At 40.7% G+C, this 22,838-nt stretch overlaps 1 protein-coding gene across 8 annotated transcripts in view; it reads left to right on the forward strand.

Moving 5' to 3' along the window:
* asic1c (acid-sensing (proton-gated) ion channel 1c) overlaps window positions 1–22,838 on the forward strand; it is a 150,156-nt gene that overhangs the window by 120,927 nt on the left and 6,391 nt on the right. For 3 of the 8 annotated variants that reach the window (XM_072441698.1, XM_072441693.1, XM_072441696.1), the window contains exons 2-7: window positions 10,693–10,843; window positions 11,920–12,047; window positions 17,214–17,364; window positions 20,478–20,534; window positions 20,890–21,043; window positions 22,525–22,616. In XM_072441698.1, the coding sequence (XP_072297799.1) occupies window positions 10,693–10,843; window positions 11,920–12,047; window positions 17,214–17,364; window positions 20,478–20,534; window positions 20,890–21,043; window positions 22,525–22,616 (733 nt within the window). Of the gene's footprint in view, window positions 1–5,308; window positions 6,368–10,692; window positions 10,844–11,919; window positions 12,048–15,093; window positions 15,222–17,213; window positions 17,365–20,477; window positions 20,535–20,889; window positions 21,044–22,524; window positions 22,617–22,838 lie in introns of those variants that run through there. The other 5 variants (XM_072441691.1, XM_072441690.1, XM_072441692.1 and 2 more) reach the window with 5 other exon arrangements.

The raw sequence follows: 22,838 nt of genomic DNA on the forward strand, positions 1-22,838 counted from the left end.
TTGAAATCATTCCATTAAATAAGCTTTTGTTACACAGTTCTCTGGTCAAACACGACACACAAACACAGGAACCACAACATCAGAACATAATAGAACAACCAAACTTCAAAAATGTTTTGGAAATTCAGTATAATAGGTATTATATTATTATATATTATATATAGGTCTTGTATGTTGGGGGTCGGGACCCGGCTTGGGAGCAAGGGAGCGATGAGCATGGTCAAGGTTTATTTTCCCAGTTTTTGTTGGAAGTTTTAGATATTCGGGAATCCAAGCCTCCAGAAACTTGAGTGTCCTCTGGACACGCACATTACGCAGACAACAGTGTCTTTCAAATCAAGAGATTTCATTTTTCGACTGCTGTTGATGGGCTGTCTTGTTCGACAGTCACATCACACAAATCATGCTTTTCCGCCAGGGCCACAACTATCTATTGCCTTTGTATTAAATCCGGTATCTCCTGCAAAGCTCCTGGTCTACCCTGGAGCAGCACCTGGCGTGGAGCTAGAGTGGGCGGAGGAGGGGCCCGGCTCTGCTCCAGGGCTATCTAGCTTAGGTGTAGCATGGCTAGCCCAGTTCTCTGTGGCATTTTTCTTCCTCAATTTCTTAGACATGTTCCAGAAATAAGTGTCCAAGCTCATTATATGTCTGCTCCCTCACAGAAATAGTGGATCTCCCCAGGTGAACTCCTAATATAGACAGATAAATCCAACGAATTGGACCGCAGAACGACAGACCTGACAAAGCTAAGCAGTCAACATCCAGGAACTCCTCCTTTGCTCTCTTTCAGATGATCCCAATAAGCTTCCATAGTCGTCTTTAGAGTCTGGTGCACCTTTTGTAAATTACATATGGCACCCCACGGGGTGCAGGGGCCGAGTCTGTTGTAATGATGGCTCTGATGATATTGTCAACTCCTTTCTAGGTTGGCTCTTTGGTGTTTTTGAGGCTAGGGAGCTTGAGGGTACCTGTTCTTAGCAATGCACTTTTCTGGAGTGAGAAAAACAATGTATGTACAATGTATGTATGTATGTACAATGTATGTATGTATGTATGTATGTATGTATGTATGTATATATATATATATACATACATACATACATACATACATACATACATACATACATACATACATACATACATTGTAGAGCCATCAGTAACTACCAATACTTGTAAGATTTGCTGTTTAATATTGATATAATACTAGTTTTAATATGTTGCTTCTCTACAAAGTCATGAAGTGAAGGAAACGGTTCAAATACATTTTTCATTTTTAATAACATTAACCCTCTGATCGAATCGAAATCGGATCAAATCGAAATCGGATCAAATCGAAATCAGATCGAAATCGGAGCGAATCGGATGGGATCTGAGAAATCGGAAAAAATCGATTTTGAAACGTAAAAATCGGAATCGAATCGATTCTTGAAATTTAAATCGAAACCCAGCTCTAATACATTGAGGAAAGTAAGTATTTGAAAACCCTGCAATATGCGATTTTGAAAGTTTTCCCGCTTAAGTGGTCTGAGTGGTCTGAACTTTTCATCGTAGGTGCTTGTATGTTATTGCTGCAAATAAGTATTTGAAAACCTGAGAAAAACAATGTTAATATTTGGTACAGAAGCCTTTTTTTTCCAAATACCGAGGTCTAATGTTTCCTGTAGTTCTTGACCAGGGGTCTTGCAGCTAACAAACAGGTGCTACTTATTTAGATTAATAAGTGGAGTAGAGGTGGACTTTCTAAAGGCAGACTACCGTATTTTTCGGACTATAAGTTGCTCCGGAGTATAAGTCGGATATTAACAAACATAAATTAGAAATGTTTGGCGAGCCGGATTGAAATGTTCGGCAGGCTGGATTAAAACGTCTGGGATGCCTGATGCGGCCCTGGTTTAGCTCAATTGAACAAATTTCAAATTTGCATTATTTGTTCTTTTAATATCAGTTAGTGTCCCTACTCAATCTGCTAAGTATGGGTTTCATACACCTGTCCCGAGACCACCCTTCTATTTAATGTCCGGCTGAATAGTGAACCACTTTCAAAGGGGAAAATCTGGTCTAACAAAGACAGATTATAATTGTCATGCTTTCACAGCGTAGTACTTGGAGTAATGAAATTGTGTTTTGGTTTAAAGTGCTGACGAGTGGTGATTTGGAGACCAGCAAAAACTGGTCGCCTTGTTTCTCCCTGGCCTAATGTCTCACAAAATGAGCCTATGCAATGAATTCCCTGCCTAAATGTGCTAATCATTTTTCTGTAGTAACCAGGAATAGAGGAAATCAATGCGCTCGGTCGATAAGTGGATGAACCAGACAAAAGATATAAGTCTCTGACACTGGTATTGTGAATGCGTTATGTTTGTATTTACATGCGTTGCTTGGCTTCTTGTTTTGGATGTTTCACAATGGTAGCTGATGCTTTTGTGACTGGAACACATTTGCATGTCAGATGTTTTGCTTTGCCCTGAGGAGAAGTGGACATGACCTACAGTAGCTGTTGTGGGACACAAATCATTATGTGCTTCTTCTGCCCGTCAAAGCACAGAGTGAAATACACTAAGGGTCCTTCTATCCTGTTGCATTGTTTGGGCATCAGTCAATGTAACAGAGCAATAAACATGTTCAGCATTGCATTTTTCTCACCAGGTTTGATTTGATGAATAACTTTGCCTTTAATTAAAGTAGCTGGGCATAAGTAGACTTATTGAATTATGCCTAATAACACAAAAATAAATAGCACAACATTTCATTTCACCACACTTTGTTTTCAAATCAATACACATTTCCAAACATGTAATGTCATATAATAACCTCAAGCCTTAATTACATTTTGATTAACTGTGTTTTTCACATTAAACCTTTTTCTAAGGGATTTTTTGACAGGGCAGCTTAGTGTGAAATGAGAATGAGAGAAAAATGTGGACATGCAGTCCACTAAAAGTTGGCACAGGTTGTTATGTTCCTGATCCGTGAAACCACCAGTGCAGGCATGAAGGGCCGAGTACCTTCTACAACCTCACTCCTGATTAGCTCTCTGTTTGCCATGAGACACGCACTCAGATTTCCAAATATGGAACTCGGTAGTGTTAGCGTTGATTAGCTTCAATTGGTTGGTCTTTTTTAGTATATACAGGCGATGGACTTACGGCCTGTTCACACCGCCGTGTCAACTTTACGCCTAACGCAGAAGTTGGACGTCTGTACATTGGAAGGCTGACGCCAGCAGACGCGCGTCCGAGTCGTACTGCGCACATGCGCATTGGAGGAGTTGTGCTGTTTCGCTTTTCTCGTGCTGTTATGGAGTTTAATGGCGGACCATGGCTTTGGTTTATTAACGGAGGAGATGGACTCCGGGGCTTGTCTGGGATCTGCATAAACTTCAGAGGTGAGCAGAGTTTAGTCAATATCATTATTTGCTCCAAGAGCGACGGATTTTTTTAAATTTTTGCTGGGTCTGTTTTGGGTCTTCTTCTTCTTCCGCGTCATCTCTGATTGGCTGCTGCGCCACGCCTGTCGCAGAAAATTTGGACAAAGCTCAACTTTTCTGTGTCAAACGCTTTGGACACCTCGAACGCCTCGGATGTGCATCCAAAGCGTCCAGAGCGTCCGACGCTTAAACGCCCCCAACGCCCAAAACGCTGGAATTGCGCCGCTAAAACGCAGGAATCGCACGGTGGAAAATGCAGAACTCCCAAGACGCTCGTTTACATAGACTTTGAATGTAAACTGGACGCTTTGGACACCCCGGTCTGAACAGGCCATAATGTGAATGTATTAATCACATCAACAAAAATAGACAGGGAACATCATGAGAAATACAAATATGAAAGTAAAATTGAACAGTCGTGGGTGTTTAGTACAACTGAGCAAAATCAACAGCTCAGTAATATAGAGCTCAGAATTGTAACATCACTCATCATAGATATTCCGCTAAACCAATGGAGATTTTAAGATTCTAATTTCCACTGTAACTGACATTATTTGACGTTCCATCCCGAGCTCTATAGAATACTATCTCTCTTTCTTTTATTTCATTCTAATGGTACTCAAGATAAATCTGTATCCATTGCCTTCATATACTTTCACTAATGAAATGGTGGACAATCCATCGTTGTAGACTGACATGGACTTTTATGTATTTTATGCATGCTCCTGTCAATGTGATCCTCACTAACACCTGTGAGGTATTACCAACATTTTTACAATATTCTTCCAGCAGAAATCCAATTATTTCCTCGCAATTTGAGTCAGAGCGTCTATGTGAAATGTATTCACTTGCTGCAGAGATCACACCATTCAATATTTTGGCTATTTGTAATTTTCTGAAACCATAAATTAGACTGCCCTGCTGTGATTGAATGACTCTAGCCAATGCCAACATTTACTACTTGAAATGATTTGAGTAATAAAAAAAGTTACAACAAACACATCCCAGCAACAGTCCCAAGCACGTCTGCAAACAGCAAACCACTAGCTGCACTTTCAAACCTAGAACAGAAGAGGATAAGTGCTTAAATCACTGCTCTTTGAAAATTATGTTGATTTCTATCAAACTAGCAGACCATTCCCCCTTATCCAACGTAGTGAATATTAACATATTTTAACCGTCACTGTTTTGTTGTCTGATTGAAATTGTTTTCATTACATATTTAACACTGCAGAATCCATTTGGACAGGAAGACCACCTCTTTTTGAGGGACTAGGGTAATTTTATAATTCCAAATTGTGCGTATAAAACACATTTATTTTAATTTATTCAAACCCCTTTTCAACATTTTTTTCATTTATTTTTGTCCACTGCTGGATTAATCCACAAGTAAAAACAATAAGCCTAAATTTCACAAAATGTTAATTCTGCCTGGAATTTTTTTCAAAAACAAAAACTCATTTTAGTCCTTTTTTTGACTGAAGGAAATTACATTTGGGCACCACTTTTGCAGAGGGTAATGCACAAAACAAATACATTTTCAAATGTATTCAGAGAATGGCAGCATACCCAAAGCATATTTAACAAATGTTTTAAGGGTCAAAATGGCAGAATATCAATACTACATTTTGAATAGAGAATAAGTATACATACATAATTATGTATTAACACGACACATCAGTATTCAACACATTTTGGCTGTGTAACAAAAAAAATGACCATTATTTCCACAACAATTGATACCTCCCGCCCGCCTCCACACCACTGGACTTCATCACAGGAGGAAAACAATTTCATTCAGTAGCTCCACCTCACTCTCCAGTCGAGCATAGAGCGAAAGGTAGGGGGGCTCCCAGCATTAGATTATCCCTCTGCATCCTGCAAGTCAATGCTCACAACGAAACGTATCTCTTCCATCTGTGGAATGGAGGGAGGAGTTGTGATACGACAAACCAACCAAATCTACCAGTATTGTCCGCCAGTGGAGCGCAGTGAAAGATCTGAGCAACAGGGGTGAGCTACTCTGGATATTTTTTTCTTTTTTAAGTGACTGCTGCCGGGAGTGCAAGTGTCGCCTCCATGTGCTGTTATTACAACCATTTATCTGGTGATGGAGGGTGTTCCGCCTGACGCTTTTTGTTAATGGGACATTCAGCTTTTTGCCATAAAGGACCCATTATGTAAATCAATTTTGCATCTGCCAAGGAGCGCAGTTTCTTTGTCTATCTTTCGCTGCAAAAGGAGTAATCTGATGTGTCCAGGATTTTCCAAACGGTGAACAAAGTGTGAGAAGCATTCCCCTGCGCTATTATGGTTATTACCACGACAACTGAATCTATCGCCATGAGGCAGGAGAAACCACCTGATGCCCGAAAGACACAAGACCCCAGCTCGTACAAACCGACAATGAAGGAAATAACAGTAAGTTTTATCACCAGAACAAAAATCCATGGTTTGAAGTTTATGTTTTCACCAGACAAACCGCTACCGCTCCGGTTCATTTGGGTCCTTGCATTTTTATTTTGTCTGGGACTACTTTTTACTTGGTCTTGGAATCGTATTCTCTACTTAATGTCCTATCCGGCGGTCACTAAAATACACATGGTCTGGGCTCACAATATGTCGTTCCCAGCAGTGACTTTCTGCAATAAGAATGTCTTCCGAGTGTCCAGTTTAACACGGGAGGACCTGTATCACAGCGGCTACTGGATGGACCTCCTGTATTCAAACCACACCGTAATGGAGAGAAGTTTGTCCATCCTAAAGGACAGCCACAAGAAAGGACTCGTGAACCTATTGGATTTTAATAAGTACTCACCTCCCCCGGGCTACCGCGTCAACACCACAGAAATGATGGGTCGCCTGGGTCACCAGCTGGAGGACATGCTGCTGGAGTGCAAGTTTAGAGGGGAGACGTGCACCCACAAGAACTTCACACCAGTATGTATAAGACACACATCATGAATCCACTTGTGGATGTGTGCCCAAATAGTCAAAGCTTTTGGATTGCATTTGCTATAAAATGTAAATAAAATATGGTGTTTTGGTAATGAAGTTTCACAAATGAATAAATACATACATTTGGCAGCCAAAGATAGAAATTGAAAGAAGATAAGATGGAAATGTCGGACAGAGCATCATTGTGCATGCTGTTTGTTTACGTTTCAACACTGCTTTTCCCTTGCATTAAGTCCTTCATTGTAATGCAACGTGCAGTGCTGAGAATATTATCATGGCATGTTTAACAAGTCAGACATAATTGTGATCAACAGCTTTCATTTCAAGTGACTTTGAATATTGTTTTTTTACATACATTAACGCATTTTTCTATCAAATAAGAAAAAAAAGTTATCTTGTTTACTGTGTGTTGTTACTTGAATCTCACAACTAAATATCAAAAAGTACATCCAACAAGTAACTTATTCTTTGCGCAGTTTTGAATTCCAGTTAAAGCTGCTGTGTACATATTCTCCTGCTTGTTAAAACTGTGACTCGTGACGGTTTCAAAAGTTGTCAGGGATAAAAGCCACTTGGAAAAACAGTTGTCATATTCAGGTGAAGAAATAAGCGTTGTTTACAAGGTCTATTAATAATTCATGTATGCCCCCCAAGCGCTCATCCTCGCAGGCTGTTTTAAGTTGTCGCTGTCAAAACTGCAAACTACACTGTCCCATTTTCTCTGTACTCACAAACTTGGAGTATCTTTCAAGTTCCACTCACTGGATCTCAAAATACATCATCCAATTGGACCCATCAACCTTGGAGAAGTTTTGTTATTCACCCACTATGTTTTATAACTCGTGTCTGAGAAAATAAAACATTAATAATTAAAGAACAGAAAGCATAAATTAGCTGAAATCCAGGTTTATCAAACATCAGGAGGGCATGCAGAAAGTATAACCTTGTTTGAAAATTCACCCTCCCTCTCAGAAGTAAAGGGGCACGAGCCGTAAGTTATTAAACCCGTTCATTTTTTCTGGAACTGCCAAATGCCACTTCAAAGAAATAAACGATGCACAGGTAGGTAGTGGATCATGAGACGTAAAATAGAAAGTGTATCGCCTCCGAACGTTTCTTTTGCGCACAGAGAGGCTTCTGATCCATTGCTGTTTGGAGTGAGAATTATTCAAAAGCAGGAACACACAAGTGGATTGGAGGTATTGACTGGCGGCTGCGATTGAATGCAACCGTGTACTTGTATTTTTGATGAGCAAAACCTCATTCATCACAGTAGAATTACAGGGAATGAGTTCACTGCTTTGACTGTATAATACACCAATTGCCTATGTAATGTCTGTATGTAATGTCTGTATGTAATGTCTGTATGTAATGTATTTGGTGCATTATAGAGCAGTTTCATCTATGGAGACATTTTGACATTTTTGGTTTATATGTACAATGATTGTTTTGGGCCCAAGCATATCAAAGTCGTAAACATAGACCATAAAACCATTGAAACATGAATGAGAGTGACATACTATACGCTAATAGTCCACTAGATTCCGGCCCGTGCTCTTGACTGGGCCATGTCGTGTGTAGAGACATTTGGCAAATGGTGGAGGCTGGTAATCGACCCCACAACGCTGTGGTGGTAGCAACACCTTAAACCATTGCACCACCGGAGAGCACTTATTACCCTTTTTCAAAGTGCTTTCACATTTTAGATGCAGTAAACAAAAGATTCAGAACACTAAATGTCCATTAAACTGTGTGGTCCGTTCAAGTTTGCCAAACACAATAATTGTGTTCACCAACATTGTCTTGTTTTTATCTCTCCAGTAATTCCTTAATTGTACTTCCTTAAACCTATACACATGTCAGGAGGCTTGATATTTAAAATGTTCCCTTGTATGTTGTCATGTCCATTGCCTCATTATAATAATAAGAAGAGAAGAACCGGGCTGTGTGTTATCCGTGAGGCGCTCTGTGTTGCTGTCTAAAGCCGGACATGGAAGGCTGACTTTGGATCTCTAGAGAATACCTCATGCCGCTTCAGTTTTCACTGGATGCCTTCAACCCTGACCTCCGATACACAGGGAATAGTGAACATTTACTGCCAAATCAAATCCTCTCTCTTTTCTCTGTGACATGTTGTGCGGACAGGCGGTTTGACGGGGGAATTGTTTGGACCCAGACTGCCAACGTGAAAAATGTGCACTGAAGATGGCATAAGAAGCTGTTTTGTGTTTGTTTTATGGCATGTAAAGCAAATGTTGGAGGGAACTGGCACCAGGGAGCTGGCATGGTGGATGGAGGACTGAAAAAGGTGGCATTGTGTACAGAATGTTAGTTTTACAACACAATGTTGTTGTTATAGATCAAGGAACTCTCATCTACCTCACTGTTAGAGTTGTGCAAAGAGTGTACATTCTAAAGCATTATATACGTTTATTTAGACTGGGAAAAGAATTATGCAAGCGCAAATTGTCCAGAATTTAGCCAAGAGAAATAATAGATTCTTTCCATATAGTTGGCTTTCAGAGTTTCAAAGAGTTTAGCGTTTATTCATTTAATTAGACGGTGCACAATATGTATCAACCTTAACAGGAGAGACGTATTGTAGCTTGTAATTTCTACCTGTTGTATCTGGGTTAAAGTTCATAAACAATGACCAGACATTAAAAGTTTCTGTGACATCATTCACATCCAGTTCTCTGGGGCATAAAATCATTCACAACCAACATATAAATCAAGTTTTTGCCCCATGAAAAAGATATGATATTCAGTTTTGAATTGTGTTGCAAAAACTAAAGCTACATTTTCATCACTGACATACCCATGGATCAAAACCCGTAAATCTCTGGAAGCTTGTTTGTTTTATTTTTTACTAAGGACAATAAAATATAATTTGTGTAATTTCTGGTTTGTTAGTTTTTGGTTTGTTATAACAGGAATAAAATAATACAGTGGGTTAAAGAAAAGTTAATGGCCTCAACTTTTTATTAAGACTTTTTTTTAAAGCTTCAAAAAACAAGCACATTTTTACTAGTGGTATATAACTCGACTTGAGTTAAAGGATTGAATGTAGCCATTTTATTTAATTTGATTACATTTAAAATCTGAAACTATATCAACAGATCATTAGATGGATACTGTATCTGCTCGGATTTACAACGCTTTACAGAGAGAGTTGCTCAACCTAATTATTTCAAGGTAATCTTATTTGAAATGGACACCCCCATCTCAAGCTGATGTCGTATTTTGCTTTCAGCCATCGCAAATGTCAAGTCTTATGAGCCTTCACTGTTCCTCACACGACTACAGTGAGCGTCCCCCGTGCAGCTACCAGCTCAGCACTCTTGGACCCGTACTTTCACTAATTAAACCCTCCGAGGTGCTGCGTCAGTGATTACATGTCGAGACTTAAGGCTCCACAAACGCCGGTCTCCAAACAGATTCAAGTGAAGACATAAACCCAATTTAGCATCTGTTTACTTGTCTAACTGCACATCAGATGTTTTGGATTAATTTAGAGTGAAGAGTGAAATTGGGTGGTAAGACTGATGGCTGCTTAGGAAATACCTGTACTCATTAATTTGTCCAAGCAGGTGCCAAGTGCCCGAGCCTGTGCACAGATGAGCTGTCCTAAGCAGTTACGAGTCACATCTAAAACCTGGCACACCTGTTAGCATCTGTTAACCTTAGAGGTGTGTATGTGTGCATTAATAATATTTCAAAAGATAAATTGCAGAGGAACATTCTAAAATATTAGTCCTGGTTTGCTTATTTTTTGCATCTCAATCTGCAAATGATCTTGAAGTTTAGTGTTGATTATAGAAGATTTATTATTGCTAAATAGGGAATGTCAAAATTATTTGGTTGATTATTTAGGTCACAATATAACTATAAAAAATAAAACCTAATCATTATAAAAAAAAATTAAGAAGCCAAATTCAGTCATTTTCAATTCAAACTGTTGTGCTTGTAAATGTTAAAGGTATAGTGCTTTTTAGTTGGCTTTTTATATCACAATAACTTTACTTTTGGATTCAGAATTTTTTTAAAGCTCATACAATTGGAACAGTAATGTATTAAAATGAAAGAAGATTTTATTTTTGTTTTGTTGTTATAATGACCATAATTTGATATTGTCACATCCTTTATCAAAATGTAATTGTTTGCCTACACAATGCTTTACTGTCCAGAAAATGATATTTATATAGATATATGTTTTACCATTTATATTTTTTGATTCTTTGACTCTATTCTGCTCTAGTTATGTTCTCTTCCAGCTCTTTTTTAACATGTATTTTCCTGTTTTGCAGATTTACACAAGGTACGGGAAATGCTACACTTTCAACTCAGGACAAGACGGAAACCCGCTGCTGACCACGTTAAAGGGCGGGACAGGAAACGGGCTGGAGATCATGTTGGACATCCAGCAAGACGAGTACCTGCCTGTGTGGGGAGAGACAGGTCAGTGGGACATGATAAACAGCCTCTTAGATATTATAGTCAAAAGTTTGAAGTTGCAACGGGTATTTTGAACTCAAATCACAAATCTCAGCACTTGAGCATGTGCTGTGATTTGTTTTTCTGTATTTGCACACGGTAAATAAACCAGTAAACCAAATACTTCAATCAATTTAAATCTATGATGCACATTTGTTTGCCTATTTGGACCTATGGATAGATGTGTTTCTTTGCTATAAATAATGTACAGCAGCAGTGACTCTTGGCTAAAATTGTTCCAGTACATCTACGTTTGAATCCTAGGATAAAGGAGCATAAAGATAAAAATAGCATCTCCACTATCTCTTTGATCATTTACTCTAGTGCAGGTCTGCTCTCAGCACATAGTGAGGTATTGCAAGAGTGCACTGCACATATCCAAATGTATATAACCTAGAGTTTTAAGGCTTTGAGCGGGATGGCAATTAATGTTACTTATTAACTTTGACATCAACATAATTACTTTCTGTTTTTATGAGTAGTCATTTGTTAACATAATTTAATTTGATTTCTGCTATACATGCCTTTGGTTACTAGTTATTTTCACTGTGATGGAAAATAATGAACCCGTTTAAACACTCCATATTGAAGCGAGCAGCCATTTAGACAGTTGTAGACCAATGTAAATATAATTCTCATTACACAGTTATGAATAGCCAGGAGGGTGGATATGTTGGCTTTCTTTGAGAGCCATTGGCTGTTGCCTGCACACTGCCAGTAGAACAACAATGATTGCAAAATACTTTGTTTTGTCATTCCAAAACTTGTTCCAAGGTAATCAGCACTGCTTTATAAATGTATAATGGAAAATAAAAACATACTTTATTCAGCAGTGAAACTTTCTCCAACTAACTTTGCATATTATTTACCTGTTTGAATATATTTTAGTGGCTTTGACTTTTGCCCCTCTCACACATTTACAATAAACTAGTAGAGTTGTTTTCCATCACAGTAGCTCAATCCATCTTCCTTAAATGCCACGAGTCACAGCCAGTGAAGAGCCCAGAGGCGGTGGTGATATGTTCTGACTATATCCACAGATGAGACGTCCTACGAAGCAGGCATCAAGGTTCAGATCCACAGCCAGGACGAGCCGCCCTTCATTGACCAACTGGGGTTCGGAGTAGCCCCCGGTTTTCAAACTTTTGTCTCTTGTCAACAGCAACTGGTACCTGCCTCCAGCCACCAACTTCTTTTCTGCTTAATTTTGTGACGGTCGCCCCGGTTAGCACCATTTCCGTGTTGTCACCAAGCCTGGAGCAAAATCGGATGTTTGAGGCAGCTCCTAATAAATGTTAAGAATTAAAAAAAAATGTGTGACAAAAACAGGCAGTGAGGTGCTAAAGAGCCCAAGGAATATTGATAGAGTTGGATCAAAGTAATGACTGCGAGCATACTGTGTTTGTACGAGCCAAGAGCAGGACTTGTCAGCATGCAAATAGTATCTGGCAACCCGCAGTGTTTATTTGACTACAGACGGTCTTCATGACTCCTAAACAGCTATCGGCTTTGACACGGCCATCTGAAAAGAGCAGAAAAATATCATTAAAGCATTTGGTCCAAACAAATGTAGCAGCTTTGAATTGGCTACACATACACACTTGCCATATTTAGACGTTTCCCGAATGATGGCCTCGCATTGGCTTGACTTTCAGCAAAAGCAAAACAAACTCACAGGCGTTTTAGTATTGCCAACTTCTCTCGAAAATATTGGAACTATAGCTAACGTTTTCAAAGGTCATTTGAGATGCGGCCCATTTATGACTTAACAATTTACAGAGAGACAAATTTTATCTGTATGTGAAATAGTAAAAACATAAAGATTAAAAATAATATTTGTTGGAAAATATTTTATTACATTGATATGAACGTTTTCACGACGCTTTTCTTGTCCCAAAGCCCTAACCTCAACCAAAATACCTGTTCATAATCCAAACCCAAACCTGATTGTGAAATAATATATTGTAAAAAATAAAATAAAATAAAAGACAGCATTTGCAAGCATAGTGGTTGTGAATAAAATATAGAGAATAACATATAGCTACTGTAATCAAACTGATGCTCAACTCCAAAATTAAAAAATGGCTCATTATGTTTCGATTAGTCCTATATAGCATTACAATTCCACTAAATACAATGATTACTGCAGAACACAGATAGGTAGTTAATCTTTTGAGACTAAACCAAATGACCGAAAACTGACCTTTCCAAAGACATTTCTCCAGTTACAAGCTCCCGCACTCGCCTTTAGAGGACAAGCCGGCCGCTTTACCTGTCATATTATTTCCTCTGCGACAGCTTCCCTAGAATTCTTCATGGACACATAAGATGCACCTGAAGCTATTTTTGAGGGAATCCACAATGATTAAGAGATGTAGTCAAAAGTTTGTGTGCGTATTATTGAAGCAAACTGAAGGCGCCCGCAGCTGACACTATACGCTTCTTATTCCCAGACTTCTCTCTCAGCCTTCAATCGAGGATGAAAAATAAGTCGGAAATTGATTGGCAGCCTTCTGCGGAAGGTCAATACACAGAGATATATTCACTCTCCACTTTGTAGTTTAGACATTGTGTTCTGTATATATCATAAAGTAGAGCTGCTCACCTGCCTGCTAATGGAACAAAGTATGCCGCAATGACAGTTCAGTTTACTCTTAAATATGCTACGGTGCCTTCTGCCTTTAGCGTTTTTCAACAACTGATGAGTAAAATATGAAATCTTAATCATTATCAAATATATATTACAACGATAGACTGTTGCTGCCTGTACTTATAACCGTACCGTGTTAAAATGAACCTTCTACAATTCTCTTTTCACACTCAGTTTTCTCGTCATCCATTTGCTTTGATGATATTTGCCCCTTAAATCTTTGCAACAAGGTGAATATCACTCTTTTTGTGATATTCCTCATTCGATTTTTAGCACAAAGCTTTCTAACCTTCAAATAGAAAATGGAACAAAGACTCCAGCACTGATTAGCTTTGATAACACATGGTTTGGTGCCATGTTGCCTCGAGGCTCATTAAAAATTCCCCATGCGTTGGTAGCCTTTGTGAAGTCAAGGGACATTCTGACAGTAAATCAAAGTCATTACTTCAGTTATTAATCAAGCCTAAACTTTAACGATTTTGCTCCTCGAGTTAATGGCTTTTGTCGCTTTATCGGGATGAGCTCAATTCTCTTCTTTTGTTGTTGTTTTTGCCTGTGATGACTCATACGCATCCATTTCAGCAGAATAACATGGGAAGATGGAGATTTGGGAACACTTGGACACCACAGAGATGGCAATTTTTACCGTTTAGAAAACCTACGGCCTCCTTCTGAAATCCAGTGCTCGTCCAAATGCATTCAGCCATTTTTGCAATTTACTGAATTAATCACTGTCATGAAAGTTTGTCCCAGCAGACAGCATACTTCATCATCCATAATCCAGACGTGAGCGGCCATGACAGCCAAAAGACAGGTTTACAACGTGAAAGCAAGGCTGAATTAATTAAGCTGTCATTAAAATCTGGCCCGCGTACTTTTTCAGTCCGTCTCCGATGAGTTCTCGTTACCATTTCCTCCATCGACAGCCGAGTAAAGCACTTATGGTCAAGGCGCCTCGTTTGTAAGCACGTTGGAGTTGAATTATGAATAAGAGAAGTTGACTTGTGTGTAACCTAGAATTGGATATTAGCACAGAATGAACGGTGATTCTTACAAAATGGCTGAATGAAAAGCGGCTGATATTCGGGGCTGTGTTGGAAGCAGAACAGTTTGCAAATGGTTTATGAGAGTCTAGAATACACATTTGATTGATCTCTGGGCTCTTTAAGTGGGCCTTTAAATGCATTTTTTAATCTATTTTTAAGTCCTTCTTTACGCCATTTTCTGGAGAAAGCTCATTTATTTTGTCTCTATGCACCACAAATGCAAATGTTTAAGGGCAAATCCGACACTAAAAATCTTAAATGTCAATGCTACAGTTATACTTTAGTCCAGATTTTATGTCCAGTACTTTAGAAAATAATTTTCTGTTAGAGTTGAGTCATAACTGCTACTCTCTGTTCTCATTTGTAAATTGTTTTACTAACGTTTTTGGCCCATACTTTAGCTGCATGTATAAAATTGAACATTCCGTTGGGAGTAGTGTTGCCTGACTGCGAGGATGCATACATTTTGTTGATGACTGCGCTCACGCTGCGGGCTGTGTTCCTCGCTCTTGCTTTAGATGAGACGTCCTATGAGGCGGGGATAAAGGTCCAGCTGCACTCTCATTCAGAGCCCGCCTTCCTCCATGAGCTGGGCTTTGGGGTGGCCCCCGGCTTCCAAACGTTTGTCGCCGTCCAACAGCAGAGGGTAGTGTATGAGTGTGGGCCTGCTGCATGCCAGTGCTGTACGGGTCACGCTTATCCATCCCCTGCCCAGTGTCATTGTGCTCTGGAGCCCACCCTGTAGAAGAATGTACCTGTGCCCTGTGTGGCCACACTGTACATCTGCGTCAGAGTCTACTCAGCAGTCTTTTCTTTTAGCCATTTGTTTGTATGATTATTGGAGCTGCTATATATATGTGCTTTATTAGCATTTTCAAAAGGGGTGTCCAGATACCTAGTAGTTAATTGTAGTTAATTGTATTACAGGCTACAGTCAATATGGCACTAAAATATGTTGTTGAGGCTCTAGTATTCAATCAAATAGACTGTAGCACAGTTGGTCCTTATTAGTCTGAATAAATGGTCAGTTATAAATGTTTGCCACAGTCTGGAGATAAAAAAGTAAGCACAGCAAAACAAAAACAGGACTAGCAAGTGGCATACCATGTACTAAGTTTTGAGACCGCAGACGCCAAATATGCTGCAAGTTGTTAAATTGGTTCTCCCAACTGTGGACGCAGTCTTTATCCAAAGCAAGCTATACAAAGACTACTTTTTATGGACTGGCTTTATAAAAGGTGTATCAGGACATCCCTAAGTTTCTGTTTGCCTTGCTTTTACTGTCCACTGCACTGCTTCTTAATATCACCTGCAGAGAAACAACGTGAGCTTTATTATGGGATCCAGCCAACAGTATCCGCAGAGCCACATCCTCCAGGACGAGTTCAATAAGGACTTAATCGTGTTTGCCAGTTATAGTCCACTTTGCTGTGAATCGCTCTCTATTGCTGTCACTTCCCATTGACTAAATGAGTTTTAGATTGTCAGATATAGGCTGCTTAGCGCTGGCAGAGGTGATGGGAAACAGTAGTGAGCTGCTAACAGTTGCTTTGTGAATGTTTGTCAGGGAAACAAGACTTGTATTGATTGTAGTGTGGTACTTAAACACAGTTCGAACGTACAGAGCTTTTTGCATGGAAACGAGCAGAAGAAATACTTGTTCAGCCTAAATAGAAGTACAGATGTTAAGAGTAAAAATAACATAACATGCAGCTGTTCCTAAATCATTAGCTGTGTTTTTTTTGTTAATATATTCACAAATTAGCTTAGTTTTACTTTACAGATGCTGAATAATGGAGGTTACGCTAAGAATATTTTGCTCAACAAGACCTAAGGGACTCATTCAACTAAATTAAATTAAATTTTGTAACAATTTAGATATTGCTAACCGTTTGGGGCTATATGTTTTACCATGCATACAGGCAGAATATTGGTTATGAATCCAACATGTGCATCAAGAGCCTGATGAAGGAAAACTTCAAAAATTCACCCACTAAATATCCTCATTAGTGGATGAATGAATCATTATCCGAGTTCTTCCTGAGCCTCACCTTTTAATGACTGCTCCCTTTAATGAGACCGTAACTGTGTTGCAAAGTAATTCCATGAGCTTTGCAGTCAAGCTTTTTGTAATTACTCCCACGAGCTATATGGAAATCAGAATTCTTCACTCATACTACTACTGCATACTCCTTTTGCTGTAGTCAGTTTATTCATTAACCCAAGAGAGATGGAAAACTTTTCACAAGACGTGTGTATATATATATATATATATATATATATATTATATACATATTTATATGTGAGGTTTGTAAAATTTGTCCATTTCTTGTGGTGTCCTGTCTGGAAGTGTGTATTTTCTAAGATTTCTGTTAAGCCTGTCTCTACTCCCATGGTATTCTGCCTCTTACCGGGGACTAGACCTGCATCAGTAATGTTGTGCATGATGCTTGCTGCTCCACAATAATAACAACAGTGTGACCCGAGTACCGCAGTTGTACCTTTTTTGTGTACTTTTTTGTGTGGAACGTTTCTTTTTGTGGGCTTGCTGTTGGCTTTTGTAATAACCAGTGTTACGTTGAGACTGCAGATGTATAGCTTGTTTAAAGCAGAGACCATCTACTGTGGGCTCTTTCAGCTCCTGTACCTCCCACGGCCCTGGGGGGACTGTAAGTCGACCCCCATGGAGTCCGAGTTCTTCACCACCTACAGCATCACAGGCTGCCGCATTGACTGTGAGACACGCTACCTGCTGGAGAACTGCAACTGCAGGATGGTGCACATGCCAGGTAGGGGGCGCTACAACTGACACAGAGGATGCAAACAGGGGTTTTAGGAGGATTTTGGGTTAGTTAAATGTAATATATATCATTGATGTCAAAGCCTAACAAGTTGAGACTGGATCAATAAAAAGTACATTAGTGTTAGATGTACCTGACTTTGAAAATAATTCTAGTCTGCGTGAACATTATACATATATATTTACAAGAAAGACAACAGGACTCGATTGTTAATTATGATATACTAGTGGGTCTTTAATCTAACCCACAACCGCTGTGTTTTTGCACTGTACTTTTGGTGACATTTGACTAATATAAAACAACTCCTTTGGCTAAAGCAACAACAAAATACAAAGCTGTGACTAATATGCAACAGCCATTAATAAATGAGAGGCAGAAGATTTCAAATGAATGATTCATAAATGTGGGTGGTAGATCTTTATGCAACCTTAAGATCTTCTCAGTTAGTGTTATAATATGCTTCTGTTGCAGACAGTCTATTCATAATTTACCTCTAGCATTATACAATTAAACCTACACATATTGTATAATGGTACTCCTGATACTATATGCAATTCTTTTTAGACTTTCTGGAAAGGACATCTGCAGTCACACAATAACAACCCGGCTGTGCATCGGAACAAGATAAACTTTAATCATTGTGGTTTTAGCTGATTATTATATTTAAGAAAAGTATTTTCCATGGTTACCAAATACTGTGGTTTAGTGATTATATCAGAGCTTCTCAAAGTGTGGGGCGCACCCTTTTGGGGGGGCACAGAACCGTGGCAGGGGGAAGCGTGACGTGTATTGAGCAACAGATAAACGCCCAGTGCCAACACGGGGTTAATCTCTAAATAGAGAGAGCAGTGGAGGAGTGGGTCAGCCTGCCTCTGTGCCCCTCACACATGTCTGCCTCTGTGCCCCTCACACATGTCTGCCTCTGTGCCCCTCACACATGTCTGCATCTGTGCCCCTCACACATGTCTGCCTCTGTGCCCCTCACACATGTCTGCCTCTGTGCCCCTCACACATATTTGCCTCTGTGCCCCTCACACATGTCTGCCTCTGTGCCCCTCACACATGTCTGCCTCTGTGCCCCTCACACATGTCTGCCTCTGTGCCCCTCACACATGTCTGCCTCTGTGCCCCTCACACATGTCTGCCTCTGTGCCCCTCACACATGTCTGCCTCTGTGCCCCTCACACATATTTGCCTCTGTGCCCCTCACACATGTCTGCCTCTGTGCCCCTCACACATGTCTGCCTCTGTGCCCCTCACACATGTCTGCCTCTGTGCCCCTCACACAAGTCTGCCTCTGTGCCCCTCACACATGTCTGCCTCTGTGCCCCTCACACATGTCTGCCTCTGTGCCCCTGACACATGTTTGCCTCTGTGCCCCTGACACATGTCTGCCTCTTTGCCCCTCACACATGTTTGTCTCTGTGCCCCTGACACATGTCTGCCTCTGTGCCCCTCACACATGTCTGCCTCTGTGCCCCTCACACATGTCTGCCTCTGTGCCCCTCGCACCCGTTTGCCTCTGTGCCCCTCACACATGTTTGCCTCTGTGCCCCTCACACCCGTTTGCCTCTGTGCCCCTCACACATATTTGCCTCTGTGCCCCTCACACATGTTTGCCTCTGTGCCCCTCACACATTTTTGCCTCTGTGCCCCTCGCACCCGTTTGCCTCTGTGCCCCTCACACATGTTTGCCTCTGCGCCCCTCACACCCGTTTGCCTCTGTGCCCCTCACACATATTTGCCTCTGTGCCCCTCACACCCGTTTGCCTCTGTGCCCCTCACACATGTTTGCCTTTGTGCCCCTCACACATATTTGCCTCTGTGCCCCTCACACAAGTTTGCCTCTGTGCCCCTCACACCCGTTTGCCTCTGTGCCCCTCACACATGTTTGCCTCTGTGCCCCTCACACCCGTTTGCCTCTGTGCCCCTCACACATGTCTGCCTCTGTGCCCCTCACACCCATTTGCCTCTGTGCCCCTCACACATATTTGCCTCTGTGCCCCTCACACCCATTTGCCTCTGTGCCCCTCACACATGTCTGCCTCTGTGCCCCTCGCACCCGTTTGCCTCTGTGCCCCTCACACATGTTTGCCTCTGTGCCCCTCACACCCGTTTGCCTCTGTGCCCCTCACACATATTTGCCTCTGTGCCCCTCACACCCGTTTGCCTCTGTGCCCCTCACACATGTCTGCCTCTGTGCCCCCTCACACCCGTTTGCCTCTGTGCCCCTCACACATGTTTGCCTCTGTGCCCCTCACACATGTCTGCCTCTGTGCCCCTCACACCCGTTTGCCTCTGTGCCCCTCACACATGTCTGCCTCTGTGCCCCCTCACACCCGTTTGCCTCTGTGCCCCTCACACATGTTTGCCTCTGTGCCCCTCACACATGTCTGCCTCTGTGCCCCCTCACACCCGTTTGCCTCTGTGCCCCTCACACATGTTTGCCTCTGTGCCCCTCACACATGTTTGCCTCTGTGCCCCTCACACATGTCTGCCTCTGTGCCCCTCGCACCCATTTGCCTTTGTGCCCCTCACACATATTTGCCTCTGTGCCCCTCACACCCGTTTGCCTCTGTGCCCCTCACACCCGTTTGCCTCTGTGCCCCTCACACCCGTTGGCAGCAGGTTTAGAACGAGCCACGGCTTTGACCTCTTACACAATATGTGCTCCCTCCCTTGGCGCTTGTCTCCTCCTTGATATAAAGCTTATCTGAAGAATGTGTGTGCATTTTATTTCCTTTCCGCGTTGATCCCATGCGCTTTTTGAGTAAAATGTGAAACATAAGTGCAGCTGTAAGAGTCCGCTCCGCGCAGAAAGCAGTCTGTGTGTGAAATTGTAGACCCGCCCTGGTAAAAGTGATCCACAGTGATGGGAAGTAACCTGAGTGCGGCTCCTCATTCACCGCAGTGAAGCACCTATTCTGCGCTTTCCCACTGCAGACAGGGGACTGTCCTGCCCTGCGCAGCTGAGAAGAGACAGAGGGAGAGGAGAGCACAGATACATCTTTAATCTCCAAAGGGGGCGCACCAGAAAACATTTGAGAAGCCCTGGGTTATACAGAGAGTCGTGTTGTGACTTTGATTATTGTATTAAACAGGTACATCCACAGTGTGCACTCCGGAGCAGTACAAAGACTGTGCCGACCCGGCTTTAGGTGAGAACACTTGCTCCACAACGTTTATTTCACAATGACATCTTCATTCAAATCTGCCTGGCTTTACAAAGTGACTCTTTCCTGCTTCGTTATTATATTTCTGTGCCATTAACTTGACAAAACTATTCTGGGAAAAGGCCGAGGCGAGAACAATAAACCCACATAATAAGACATTATGAAGATTTGTGATGTTCTCCTTATGCTTCCTTGATTTTGAATACATCCCATAATGTCCTATTCAAGTCTAGTCATGGAAAGTGAACGATGGTAGCGAATGTAGTTCTTTTTCTTGTTGTGGTATGTTTAGCCGAGTTTTGATGTGGCACTATTTTTGAATGACTTTGATCCTCCACAGACTTTTTGGTTGAGAAAGACAACGATTACTGTGTGTGTGAGACCCCCTGCAACATGACCCGCTATGGCAAGGAGCTGTCCATGGTTAAGATCCCCAGTAAGGCCTCCGCTAAATATCTGGCTAAGAAATTCAACAAAACTGAGCAGTACATCGGGTAAGTATACAGCAGTCAGATTATTAAATAAACTGTAGATGTTATGTACTGCTCAGAAATATGTGGACGCTCTTAGCTCATTACCAGTGTCATTTTAAAGCATATGCGCTCGTTTTGAATAAACTCAAAGGCTCACTATGTTAGCCACCAGACTGTAGTCGACTAAAGACATGCCCTATCAACGGAAGCTATCAAAACTGTTAAGTCTCTCCTTATGTCTAACCCAAATTGCACTCAAAAGTCTACAACTGCAACTGAGTTTATTCAAAAACAACTATTTATACAGAAAAGTAAACAGTGTAAGTACTGTGTTAGACAAGTTAGATTAAACTCATGAGTCACTTCAACATCTTCTCCTTTTTGCTGTTTTTTTTTTTAAATCTTTTAATCTAAATACAGTAGTTTGTAGACTAATAAACATTGTGTTCGACTTAAACACCATCGACCGATTAATCGACTAAAGGATTAGAGCCCTACAGACAGTATTATATCCATTCAACAAAAATGTGTTAACCGTATTACTTGAGATTTAATTATAAAATGTGAATTATCTGTTGAATGAATCACAAAAGTGTAGAAATATCATCAATTGCAATGCTACAATGCTACCTTTGTTGTAGCATTTTTATTTTATTTTTTTAAATAAAAAATATACTGGAAATTCAAATATTGCATAACATATAAATATTGATATATTGCCTCTCACCTCTCCCTGGAATATTCCACAGTATGACATTATGATAATTTATATGCTTCCATGGAGATGAGCAGCTTTTACAGGTTAGATCTGTGGAGAGGCGAACGCGCTCAAGAAGACATGGATATTTTTGAACAAAAAAAACACATGTAATTGGATAATTGATATGTTTAATGCCCTACTGTGGAACATTCTAGGCAAAGCATTGATATTTCCATGGAGACGAGCAGGTGGGAAATAAAATGAATAAACGGGGAGTTAAAGTTATGTTGAGCCAGAGCCAAAATAAGATGCCTATTTCACACTTTCCTTTCCCGCTTAATAAAGCCTTTGGGCCAATAAAGCAGCAGTAAATTGTAATTGCATTTTGATCAACTTTACTTGATACTTTATGGGCCTCTGTGTGTTAAATAAAGACCATTGATTGCTCATTTGCATGCAACAGAGGAACAACCACAAGCACGGATATAAATTAATTGATTGGAAATGTTTGCAGCATACTAACCAAAGGGAGTGTTTTTATTTATTCATACACGCTAACTATGTATATTAATTGAAGAAAATATAACTCAAATGTAGTTTCTGCACAGGCGTTTTCACATACGCTCCTGTTTAACACTTGGATGCGTTTATTTTTGAGCAGTATTTGGACTGTGGTATAGATAGCACGTCTTCAGTCTCCATCGTTCACCTTCAATGTAACAGTAATAAAAAAGGATCACTTTAAAAAAACGACGCAATATTTTGTCTATAATCCATTTATGTCGGTATTTCCCATTTTCAGGGATAATATACTAGTCCTGGACATCTTCTTTGAGGCGCTGAATTACGAGAAGATCGAGCAGAAGAAGGCCTATGAAATTGCAGGGCTTCTTGGTAAGAATTCCCGATTTTAAGCTTGAAAATCGTCAGTTGCCCTTCGCATGAGCCTGAAAACGCTTCGTCACACACACACGTTCCCCACATCGCTCCGAGCTGAATCCGGTTTGAAGTTGTCAAACAGACTGCAGACATTTTCATAATAGGAGGCAAGGACAGATTTGGTCAGGTTTGATGAAAGAGACTGCGATGGACATTTATGATAACTCCTCGCAGATG

This window comes from Eucyclogobius newberryi, unplaced genomic scaffold (genome assembly GCF_026437365.1).
Source record: "Eucyclogobius newberryi isolate DKJ021-1_F unplaced genomic scaffold, fEucNew1.0.hap1 SCAF_12, whole genome shotgun sequence".
In the NCBI taxonomy this organism is placed as follows: domain Eukaryota; kingdom Metazoa; phylum Chordata; class Actinopteri; order Gobiiformes; family Gobiidae; genus Eucyclogobius; species Eucyclogobius newberryi.